Source organism: Xenopus tropicalis, chromosome 2 (assembly GCF_000004195.4).
Source record: "Xenopus tropicalis strain Nigerian chromosome 2, UCB_Xtro_10.0, whole genome shotgun sequence".
Classification (NCBI taxonomy): Eukaryota; Metazoa; Chordata; class Amphibia; order Anura; family Pipidae; genus Xenopus; species Xenopus tropicalis.
This window is the reverse complement of record NC_030678.2, coordinates 64,579,976-64,592,912: the sequence shown is the minus strand read 5'-3', so window position 1 is coordinate 64,592,912 and position 12,937 is coordinate 64,579,976. Positions and strand designations below refer to the sequence as shown.

At 38.9% G+C, this 12,937-nt stretch overlaps 1 protein-coding gene across 15 annotated transcripts in view; it reads right to left on the bottom strand.

Moving 5' to 3' along the window:
• nfasc (neurofascin) overlaps window positions 1-12,937 on the bottom strand; it is a 136,010-nt gene that overhangs the window by 93,475 nt on the left and 29,598 nt on the right. For 14 of the 15 annotated variants that reach the window (XM_031896839.1, XM_004910696.4, XM_031896833.1 and 11 more), the window contains exons 2-3: window positions 9,777-9,899; window positions 2,646-2,663 (exon numbers count right to left, since the gene is read on the bottom strand). In XM_031896839.1, the coding sequence (XP_031752699.1) occupies window positions 2,646-2,663; window positions 9,777-9,899 (141 nt within the window). The remainder of the gene's footprint in view (window positions 1-2,645; window positions 2,664-9,776; window positions 9,900-12,937) is intronic. The other variant, XM_004910697.4, reaches the window with a different exon arrangement.

Here is a 12,937-nt window from a genome sequence, read left to right as displayed (position 1 = left end):
TTGCCGTGGGATTTTTTCAAGTATGTGATGCATCCTCCAGTTTTCGGGGAAATGGTAATTCTCAGAAAAGTAATGGTTACGTGCGTAAAATCGTGCACTAATTTATCAAGTGGCGAAATATATTGCGTGCAGCAGGAAATAACGCACGCGGCGGGAATTAACGCAATCGTGAGTTAAATAACGCAAAGAACATTGCATCTTAATTACGACGCCTGTCCTTTTAGTGAATCGAGCGTTAAGTCGCAAAAAATAAGCGATAAAATTTTTACCGCATGCTATAAATAGTGCTTGTTTTATCGCCCTTTAGTGAATCAACCCCATGAAGTCATTAAAGTGCATTGTTCCATAGTTCCAGTTAACTATTTCTCTTCACATAGAACAAGAACATACAAATCCCACTTCTCACCTTGCATTCCTCTCCTTCCTGTTACTTGCTGCTGGTGAAATTTCCCCCAACCCTGGCCCTTACCCCATCACTGTTTTGTCAGGGCCACATTCTCCAACCCCACCTTGTACCTCTTTGAAGTACAGAAACCTTAACCCTATACCCAAAGCCACTGTTCAAAAATCATGTGCCCTCTGGGATTCCTACTCTGCCTGCAACAAACTTACCTCCATTCATAGCCTTTTCATCGCTAAATCCTTTAACTTACTTGCAATAACTGAAACCTGGCTTTCCTCTACAGACACTGCCTCACCTGCTGCCCTGTCCTTTGGGGTTCTACAACTTACTTACACTCCCAGACCTGGAAACAGAGCAGGGGGTGGGGTAGGACTCCTTCTCTCCCCACTCATTTGAGGTTCACTCCATTAGTCTATTCTCCTGTGGTTCGCTTTGCATTGCTGTCATATAAGGTCCTCCTGAACCAACCTCACAATTCTTTGACAACTTTTCTGTTTGGCTTTCTTATTTCCTTTCCTCTGATTCCCCATCTATTGTACTGGATGACTTTAACATACCTGTTAACAATACTAATGCCCATGCTGTCGCTAAACTCCTTTCACTCACATTCTCATTTTGGTTATCTCTGTGCTCTGATTCCCACTCTCACTCCAATGGAAACTCCCTGGATCTTATATTTACAAAATTCTATTGAATCTCCAACTTTGTTAACTCCCCTTTCCCCCTCGCTGATCACAATCTGCTCACATTTCAACTCTGCAATCCCTAAACTAATCAGGCTACCTCTGTCTACTACAGCACACTCACCACTGCACTTAATGAGTTTGCTCCTGCCAAGACAAAAGGCATGAGGCCTAAACCACTCCAACCTTGGCACACTGCTCATACCAAAGCCCTCCAAATTCACGTACACTTGAGCGCTACTGGCGCAAATCCAGGTCAGAATCAGACTTCTGCTCTGATCTCCTATAATACCACCCTCTGCCAAGCTAAACAAACCTACTTTACCGCCCTCTCTAAAAAACCTGCACAACTTTTCTCTACCTTTAACTCTCTGCTGTCCCCTTCCCCACCCCCTCCGTGTGCTTCAATCACAACTCAAGTTGTTGCCGAGCACTTTAAAAACCAAACTGACACCATCAGAAGAGACATTGTACAACTTAATCCCCATAACCATTTACCTCCCTTCCCTACACACTACCCAGTCTCTTCTTGGCTCCTTCTCCCCAGTGACTGAAGAGGAAGTTTTTTGGAAGTCTTTTGGCTTCCTCTCACCTTACTACCTGCCTACTCTATCCTATTTCTTCCAAATGTCTACTCCAGGGACCACAACCTTTTATACCCGTGAGCCACATTCAAATAGAAAAAGTTTTGGAGAGCAACACAAACATGAGCAAGTTCCTGGAGGTGACAATGAGAGCTATGATTGGCTATTTGATAGTCCCAATGTTGACTGGAAGCCACTGGTTGGGGATCACTGGTCTATGCAATGCCAACCCCTGTCTTATCAAAGCCTTAACCCATCTATTCAATCTCTCACTCACTACTGGAATCTTTCCCTCCCAACTGAAACATGCACTTGTAACCTCTATTCTGAAAAAACCCTCTCTTGACCCCTCCAATCTTAGTAACCTCTGACCTGTCTCTCTGCTCCCCTTCATCTCTACACTACTTGAGCGACAAGTTTACAACTGACTGACGCTACTCTTCTCTGACAATAATCTGTTTGATCCCCTACAATCTGGTTTTAGACAACAACACTACACAGAAACTGCTCTAACCCAACTAACTAATGACCTCTACTACTAATACTTCTTGATCTCTCAGCTGCTTTTGACACTGTGGATCACCCTCTTCTCCTCCAGTCTCTCCACTCTCTTGGTCCTGGTTTTCTTCTTACCTCTCAGATCGAACTTTCAGTGTCTCTTACAATGGAGCATCATCTTCTACCTTACCACTTTCCATCGGGGTTCCTCAGGGCTCTGTCCTGGGCCCTTTACTATTTTCTCTCTATGCTTCCTCACTTGGCAAACTAATCAGTTCTTTTGGCTTTCAACCACCTCTATGCTGATGATACTGAGATCTTTCTTTCCCTACCTTTTGCCTTTTTTGTAGTCTTTTTTTTACTATCTAGCAGTGTTTCTGTTATGTCTGTGATTTATTGTCTTTCCTCTTGACCACGTAATAAACAGTACAGCCAAAAATTTTTTTATAACAAGTTGAAGTTCTGATTAAAACTTACGGTCTCGCTGAATGTTTGCTGTTAGTTTCCATGGTAGCAAATGGGGAAAATAGAGAAGAGAGGTTATTGCAGTGCATGCAGACAACTACAGAGGCAAACAAGTAACACCTATTCATGCACAAAGTTTTAGTTCTTTTTGTATTTTAATATTCACTTTTGGACAATTAGTACTTTGATGGAGATGTGAAATTAAAATGCAGGCACACACAAAAAAAAGTATTGCAACTGACCATTTTCATTTAACCCTCTGTTCCCAGTGGCAGTACATGTATGTATTATTTATTTAGTTAATTATTAAAATAATGAATTATTAATTAAAGCAAAAAATTTGTGTAAAATTATAACGCATATGCTAGAAACTGACATAGTTATTAAACTATGTAAGCAGAGCAAGTTTTACTTACTACAACAGCTCTATAAAGCTCACAAATGAATGGTAATGAAAATAGAATAGAATTACTGGAAATTGCATGTTTGCCCTCTTACACTGCAAATATATTTGCCCCTTTCTGTGTGCATCAAGAAAAATCATATTGCATTGTGTCATGGATCACTGATGATTGATTATTCAGCTAAATTATAAAGTTTACTTCTGCTAATACATTGTGGGTCAAAAAAAACATGGCATTTATGCTCTAAGTTGCACTTAGTGCACTTCACTTCCAGGGGCCCCAGAATAGAATGAGGCAGGAGGATGTGAATTAGAGTAAATTGTAAGAGTCAAGGATTCCATAGCTAAAGGAGATTCAGACAGAAGGTTAGGCCTGAGGCTAGGGATTACAGCCATAGGTCTGTGGTAAATGGTGCTGTGGCGGTTAGAAAAAAGGGGGTTTCTAACCTCAGTGAACTGATTGCAGTGGGGGCAGGTACAGCTTTCACAAATGCAGCCTTCAATGGCTTATTGTTATTATGTTATTAGCAGATTAAGTTATATTAGTTAATTACATTAATATGTTATTGTTAAATGGGGTTCTGTGTAATAATGGCAAATTTGATACTGCAAGTAAACGGGTTGCGGTCTTTTCTATCCACAAAGGTTGTTGTGTGAGTGTATTTGACAGGACCAAAAAGAGAGTAAAGGGCTAAGAGTGAAGGGTTGTTTAAGAGGGCCACAAAATTGACGCTGCCCTTGTCAAGTGGTAATTGATTCCTTATGTGGTGAAGATCTCCCTATTCAACGGCCAGTGTACCTGCCCTGCATATTCCAGCTATCTACTAAATGGTGTGTTGGGGGATCCTTAATGCAGATGTATCTGGGGATTTTTGTAGATAACGAGTTGTCTAATTCCAGGCAATGTCATTCTGTGGCTACTAAAGCAAATAAAGTACTGTCTTGTATAAAGGGGCATTGACTCAAGGGATGAAAACATAATTTTGCCTCTTTATAGGTCCCTGGTAAGGCTTCACCTTGACTATGCAGTGCAGTTTTGGACTCCAGTCCTCAAAAAGGATATTAATGAACTGGAGAGAGTGTAGAGACGTGCAACTAAACTGGTTAAGGGAATGGAAGATTTAAACTATGAGGTTAGACTGTCGAGTTTGAGGTTGTTTTCTCTGGAAAAAAGGCGCCTGTGAGGGGACATGATTACTCTGTACAAGTACATTAGAGGGGATTATAGGCAGATAGGGGTGTTTTTTTCCAATAAAAACGATCAATGCACCAGAGGCCACCCCTTTAGATTAGAGGAACGGGGTTTCCATTTGAAGCAGCGTAGGTGGTTTTTCACGGTGAGGGCCGTGAGGTTGTGGAATGCCCTTCCTAGTAATGGCAGATTCTGTTAATGCCTTTAAGAGGGGCCTGGATGGGTTCTTGAACAAGCATAGTATCCAATGCTATTGTGATACTAATATCTACAGTTAGTATTAATGTTTATATATATAGTTTATGTATGTGAGTGTATAGATAGGTAAGTATAGGTTGTGTGTGCTGGGTTTACTTGGAAGTGTTGAACTTGATGGACTCTGGTCTTTTTTCAACCCTATGTAACTGTGTAACTACAGGTATAGGACCCATTATCCAGAATGCTCGGGACCAAGGATATTCCGGATAAGGGGTCTTTCCGTAATTTGGATCTCCATACCTTAGGTCTACTAAAAAAATCAATAAAAAATCAAAAAGAGGTACAGTGTGCCCAAAAGTTTACGTCCTGTATTAATCACTGAGAAAAATATATTTTTTTAATTAACTGGTAATAATTGTGGAATTGTGTTAATTAAAAAGCCTTGTATTTTCACTGTTATTAGTAGATCAATAGCTAGTTTATATCATTAGGATGGATTTTTGGGCATGAGTCACTGTACTTGCTTGTGACAATAAATGTGGCCTAGGTCTGCACAGGAATTAATTTACATCAGTGTTTTTCTCAGTCTGTTTTTGCTGCAAAGTTAGAATATTTTAAAAATGAATTTCTGCTTGCAAGTTTAGAGTGGTGCTATACAGTTTATATGGTGCTATACAGTTTACATAAAAATTTCACCATTTAGGATTATAATTTTAAATGGCATATAACATTAAATAATTATATAAAACGCGAAAACAAAAAAATCTTATACTTAAAATAAATTAAAATTCACTATCTATTTTTAAGTATAAGATGGTTCCCAACAATTCCCAACTGTTTTAATTAAGAAAGTGAAAAAAAAATAGTATATGCATTTGTGGCTGAGGAATGTACTTACCTTCATCAGACCTGAAACCACACCTAACCGAGCAAGAACTTTGACAACTACTAGTGATGGTTTTTGAGGTCACACCTATCTTCACAAATGGTACTTATTACATCACCAGACTACTAATGCGCCGCTCCGGGACAAAAAATTTTAAAGGAAAGGTCACCTTTGGATCTGGATTCAATGTCCAATTGTAGATATTGCTTGCATATTCCTGGATGTGTTTTGCATTGCTTTATCTGAGATTTACAAGTTCCTGTATTTTCTGCCTTTTCCTTACTACTATTAATGATGCCTCCCGACCCTTGCCTCTATTCTCATTAGGAGATTTACTATTCAATGTTACTGGACTTTGGCCTGTTTTTCATATGCCAAGTGGTCATGACAGTACAATGAGGCTATGAACTTTTGAGGTAGCAATATTAGACCTAGAGAAATCACCTTGTGGAAGCCTATACAACCCACAAAAGCTGTATTGGGTAACTTCTGGAAGCCTATGAAGCTCAATAGTTGCGCTGGAAAAATTCTGCAGGTACCCATCTACCATCTGCCTGTCTGTTCTTAAATCATGCAAATCTATCAAGGCAATCTTAATGCCAGCCAAAATGCCATTGAGCTAAGGACTCTAGCATTAGAGACTGACTGGAAGAACAAGACTTTTTTGGCAGCTTTCTGGCAAGGTCTGTCAGACAAACTTAAAGAGACCCTGTTACCAACCTGGGCAATGCAAACTGAACATAGGAAGATGTTACCTTCACTGAAAACCACATGTTAAAACAATAGGCGAATTAGCATTCGGTTTCCAACTATTGTCTTTACCTGCTGGGGCAGACTTTCTTTTTACAGAAAAAAGATGGCAGTCTTTCTCCATGTATTGACTACAGAGGGCTACCACCTTCATTCTCATTTCAGAATTCTTTGACCAACTAAAGGGGGAACATTTACTCCAAACATGGCCTTAGAGGGGCCTACTATTTACTGCTTTTATGAATCACACCATGACAATAAGTCTTCCCAAGACAGCTTATACATGTTCCAGGTCTTGTTTTAGTTTTGTAATATGGCCTGGGTAGTTTCTTGTGTAAAAAGTGTTAAAAGGGGTTGAAAGGGGTGGTCAGGTTTACACCAAGATATTTTCTTGAGTGTTGTAGCCAGCAGAATTAATTTTGATGAGTTTTTGTTTCTCCTGGCTAATAAAATGGGCAGGGCAGGAGATCTGGTGAGATTACTTTTGTATCCTAATATTGCCTAAAACTCACTGATACTTTTTAATAAATCTGCAAGAGTTGTATGTGCATTGTTTATTGTTAGGAGTATGTCATCCAAGAATAGACTGATCTTATAGTTACTGTTTCCCACCCCCAACAGCAAATAGTAATGGAGATGTTCCCCTTCAGTCCTTGGTGCCTCAGATCTCCCCACCAGGGTTGTTCTTGAAGAGGAGGGTTAAACAATTGTTAGACAAATGTATGGGAGGATTCTGTTAAATTTAGTGCTTTCAAAGTTCTAACTGTATTTCTCCTTCACCTTAACATAGATACATTTTGTACGTAATTAAAGGAGACATATTGGATAAATGAAAAAACCCTAATATTGTAGGCAATTATGAATAATTTCTGACTAAAACCGAATACTGTCTGCAAAACTGGCCCCTTTATTGGAGCTCCCTATAGATCAGGGGTGGCCAGACTTTTTTCAGTCGCGGTCGACTGATGACCGGGGAATACGGAAGTGTGGCGTGAATGCGTGCTTTATCGCGGCCCACCAGGAATCCACAGGGGATCAACTGGTGGGCTGCGATCTATGTATTGGCCACCCCTACTATAGATCCTCTTAGGTCTCAGTCAGTGTTTCAAATGTAGGGGGGGATGCGTGTCCTAACGGTCTCTGCCAGAAGCACAACAGCCAATCACAGCCCTGCAGTCATACAAACAAAGACAGGCTTCGGGTCCTTATCAGGTCAGCCTAGCTGCTGATATTTCTCATGTTTTTCATTTTTTAGTGGAGTATGCTTTTCCAGTTTTCTCAGGTACAATTAGGTACCTTGGCTTATATTCGGGATCGGCTTATACTCGAGTATATACGGTATATTCTAATATGCATATATTAGAATATACCGTATATACTCGAGTATAAGCCGATCCGAATATAAGCCGAGGTACCTAATTGTACCTGAGAAAACTGGAAAAACGTATTGACTCGAGTATAAGCCTAGGGTGAGAAATGCAGCTGCTACTGCTAAGTTTTTTGTTTTTTTTTAACTGTCAGGCAAGTTTGGGAAGGCTAAGGAAGCTGCCATACTAAGTATAAAGTACTTGCCATCCTGCTGTGTGCGCTCCTCTGTGTGCTCTCCCAACCTGCTTTGAGGCCCGAACCTCAGTTGAACAGCCCATAATGCTGCCCTCAAGCTATTAAATAGCTGTTTGCTCCTCCAGAGAGCTTTCTATTACCTAAGTGGCCCATAATGGGGACTTAGACTATTTTCACATGGAACATTTGATTGTCAATATTTATAGCGTGGTAAAAAAAATACCTGATGCCCACCACAGTCTGCTTCCCATTGACTTCAGAGCTGTGCAACTTGTCTTCCCATTGACTTCAGAGCTGTGCACATATAGACTTCAGAGCTGTGTTAACTAAAACTACTTGTTAGATTTTTGCCGTGTCCCAACTTAGAAAGGCACATATGCACATATAGACTTCAGAGCTGTGTAACTAAAACTACTTGTTAGATTTTTGCCATGTCCCAACTTAGAAAGGCACATATGCACATATAGACTTCAGAGCTGTGTAACTAAAACTACTTGTTAGATTTTTGCTGTGTCCCAACTTACAAAGGCACATTTGCGAGCGCACTCGCTGGTGCGTGTGAACGTAGAAAAGGCACAACTTAGGAGGATAGGTAGCTGATCTGTACCTGCGAGTGACATGCTCTGATCTGTTCCCTCGCGCAACATACGCCGATCTGTTCCTTCGCGCGACATACGCCAATCTGTTCCTTCGCGCGACATACGCCAATCTGTTCCTTTGCGCGACATACGCCAATCTGTTCCTGCAAGCGACATACGCTGATCTGTTCCTGCGAGCGACATGCACTGATCTGTTCCTGCGAGTGACTTGCACTGATCTGTTCCTGCGAGCGATATGCACTGATCTGTTCCTGCGAGTGAGCGCGCGCGTGCACGTTCGTCCGTCCGTCTGTCCGTCAAGGGGGGGGAGCGGTGCGTGCGCAACAGAGTCCAGACACTTACATCACTTACAGACACTTCTAATCCATATACTCGAGTATAAGCCGAGGGTGAATTTTTCAGCACATTTTTGAGGCTGAAAAACTCGGCTTATACTCCAGTATATACAGTATCTAGTCCTGAAAAAAAACAATACTGTTTATAGTATTTCTAGCAAAATAAAAGTTGACCCCAAGGATATGCCTATAAAATTCAAAAATACAGATAAATATGCCCACTTAAATGCTTTTTTCCAATGTGATTCACACTCATTTGACACAACTGTTAGGGTTAACTGCTAAACAGTTTTTTATACATTAAGGGGCAGATTTATCATAGTGCAAAATTAGAGCTCACTACAGAAAAACCCATTTTCTATTCAATTCTATGGGATTTTTAGAAGCATATTTAGCAATGGGTGAAATAAATATGCTTTGTGTTTTTTAGTAGTTATCTCTAATTTCACTCTTTGATAAATCTGCCCCTTAATGTATAAAAAACTGTTTAGCAGTTAACCCTAACAGTTGTGTCAAATGAGTGTGAATCACATTGGAAAAAAGCATTTAAGTGGGCATATTTATCTAAGGGGCACATTTACAAAAACACGAACACTCAAGCGTTCATGCGAATGCTCCGAGTGTATTTTCGCCGATTTTTTTCGGGCGTCCGCACGACTTTTTCGTACACCGCACGACTTTTTCGTACACCGCACGACTTTTTCATACACCGCACGACTTTTTCGGACGTTTGCACGAAAAAATCGGAAAGGTTTTACCGCTGTTTACAATTGTTCGGTACGAAAATTTTGTGACTTTCGAATTGCCAATACGATATTATCGTGACTAATACAATTTTTTCGTAAGCATTTTCATGATATTTGCGATCTTCCGAAATTTTCGTTTCCGATACGATTTTTTCCCATTCGTGATTCGGATTCGTGGATTAGTAAATGTGCCCCAAAGAGTAAAGTTAGACCTCACCAGAGTCTGATAAAGTGAAATTCCACCACTATATATTTATTTCTATGGGATTTTTGAGTATTTATTAATTAGTCAAATATCTCTTTCAGTATGCCATAGAAATAAATGGAGAGTGGCGGAACTTCACAGACAATTGTGAGCTATAACTTCACTTTTTGAACTTCAATATACACCAATGAGTGAGTCAGTGAAAAATACAATGAAAACCAATACTGAGATTTAATATTTTTCAGAAGTATTTTGCTGTAACTCACGGTCCAGTGGAACTTTAATAGTGCAGACTAGGTGGAGAAAGAGCAGGAGAAGGACTAAACATGATGGCATGTTGCTTCCGAGACAGTAGTAGTGGATCACCGTTAACCTCCTTTCTAGAAAATCTGCAAAATATAGAATCAAAAGGTTAAGGCAAATATTACAAAGAAAAACAGAAAAACATCTCACTTTGAACAATTACTTATATTTATCAATATGGTCTATGCATGTTAAATGTTAAATTCTGAAACAACAAGTACACTATCTATCTGTCTGTCTTATCTATTTACACACACACTGAACTCACATAGCAGTTCATCTGTAAAATAGAATGTTTGGATGCCAGTACAAATACTTAAAGATACTTTTACTGCAATAACAAGACTAGTGAAAACATTTAAAAAGGTTTATCAAAAAAAATAATCCAACATTTTGGTTACACACTAAGAAAGGTTCCATTTCACTACTCCTGTGAGTGCAGTAAATGTATTTTAAGTATTTCTGTAGTAGCACCCAGATTTGATTTCACAGATGAAACTGGGTAAACGGAATTTGCATTCACTATCTTCGACAGTATATATATATATATGCACTAGGCAACCTGGTCAACTTGACCCGCCCCCTGCCGCCACCTCCCCCAAAAATGGCGGCGGGGTTACCGGGGCCGCAGTGGGGGGAAAGGGTCCAGAACCAGTGGCAGGTGTAAGAAGACTATCCCCCACAATACTAGGCAATTACCTGTTCGTGTACTAAAACACTGTGAAATTCTGGTAGGTAAGCACAAGGTACATAGGGATCACAGTAGAGCACTGAAATCAATACATTATTATTAAATATTCCAGTTAAATACCTAGTATATTTTATATCACACGTACACAATATTCTCTAAAATGTAGTTTACTGGCACAACTTCATACTGTTCAAACACAAATACTCAGTATAGAAAATAGTATTATCACTTACATATTTTAAGCTTTTCAGCCACTGAACAATCCATAAACAATATATTTTGCTCACGTTTATAACAAACATATCATTTCTTACAAAGAATATCTATACCAATACAATAAAATATATAAAAGTCACATGATGGTTTTAGTGTTGATTACTATACATACTTAATTCATTATGCTGACAACAATCACTTTCAGTTTTCTTCTACACTCCTCCCTCCCCCTTGATTTGCACATGTTTAGTTCATAGCCTTGGGCTCTCCACTCAGACCATCTGCTTAGTAAGCCATATGGTACACACATCACATATCAAAGTCACTGTGTTAAAGCTCATGCTAGAGGTCCATTAGGCTGTTTTGCTAGCACCTGCTGCTCTGAGATGAACAATTCTTAGAGGCTGCCATATGTTGGGTTGGTCAGGTATAAGGTCATTATGAATACCCAAATTGCTAAGAAAAGCTTGGAATAGGGCCTGTTCCTAAAACTCCAGAAATGAATTACATAGAGTTGCATTTATGATCAATATATGTGAGGAGAGATAAGATAAAAGTTGCTCAAAATGAATGTTGTATAAAATAAACTCGTAAAATTTTAATGCTTACTTGATATCTGCTTTGGTTGTTGACAATACACACTTGTCAATAAACTGATAAACAGGCAAAGGTTCCAAATTATCCAGAATGATATTTGTATGTGGCAAAATGAACCAAAGTTAAATATTTGGGTGTAGCAAAGTATGGGAATCTTTGCTTTCAGTAAGTGGTGTAGTACTCTTGGGTCACAATAATGGCAACTAGTGTCATTCTAGAGATCGGTACACTAGTCTCTGTCTAAAGCTATCATTTGAAGGCCATTTTAGAATATGTTCAGTAGCAAAACTATTTTATTCTCCAGAGAATACTAACTGTGAGCTTGAGGACCATTGTTTTTATGGAGGCATATCCTAGCGATCCCAAAAAAGAATTATTATTTTGGTACCTTTTATATATATTAGATGATGTTTCTAGTGAAACATCAGGTTTTTTTTCTTTTACTAATCTTAGATGTAGAGGTTGGTAGCTTGCCTTGTATTTGTTCAGAGGCAACACAACCAATAGTATGTCAATTGTAGTCAGTACAGAATTGCAGTCAGTACAGAAAGTTGCAGTAAAGTGAATAAGCTAATGCTAAATATTTGTTATATTTCAGTCACCTCCTGTATGAAATGTGGCTGTTTCCACATTAAGCAATCATAAAGGAAACCCTATGCGAGTTAAAGTAGTCACAGGGTTTCGTGCAAAAATAAATTGTTAGTCAAGGTTTTTTCCCTGAGCGGACTTTCCTAAAAAATAAAAAATTTGGCACCTAAAAACTGGGAACATTTTTATTATTTTAGAAATCTTGCTCAGGAGAATACCCTCAACTAACAAGTTATTTGTGCCCAAAATCCTGTGTGAGTTCCTTAAGAGAAATGTGCTCAGAACACAAATAATTAACAGTGTAATTCTCCAGTGTACCCTAATACTACCCTAAATGTACACTGGTTCCATAGGTAGTGTACAGAAACATGTTCCCATTAAGTTATATATTATAGGTACACTATGGTGCACATTTATCAAAGTACGATTGAGTCCAAATACAAAAAAATCATATTTTTTCTAATTTATAGAACTGTGCATATTTTCTGCATTTTTTTTGTTAATTTGCGCAACTTTTTTGTACTTTTTTGTACTAAATAAAAATTTAACAGACAGGTTTCCCACAGTTTACAATCATTCTGATACAAAAATTTCACGACTTTCGGAACACCATTGCGATATTATTGTGACTTTTACATTTTTTCGTAAGCATTTTCGCAACATTTCCGATCATCAGAAATTATTGTATTTAATCCGAATTTTACCTATTTCGGGATTCAAACTTGTACTTTGATGAATGTGCCCCTATCTGTCAACATTGAATGGAAGCCTAGAAAAGCATATTAATGAGTAGTTGTGATTAAGTTTAGAACAAGAAAAAGTCTCACCTGCGATATGAATAAACTGTACATTGGTCCTGTTGGTCCTACACTCTTTTAGATTTGTCAGGTTATGCCCTACTTTGCTGTGCACTGAAATCAACTTAATTTAGGTTAATGTTTCTACATGGCACTGCTCTACAATACTGCCCATAACCCCTCATTCAAATGCGTCTTCAATACAATAGGCTGCAACAATGACAACCCCCTCTGA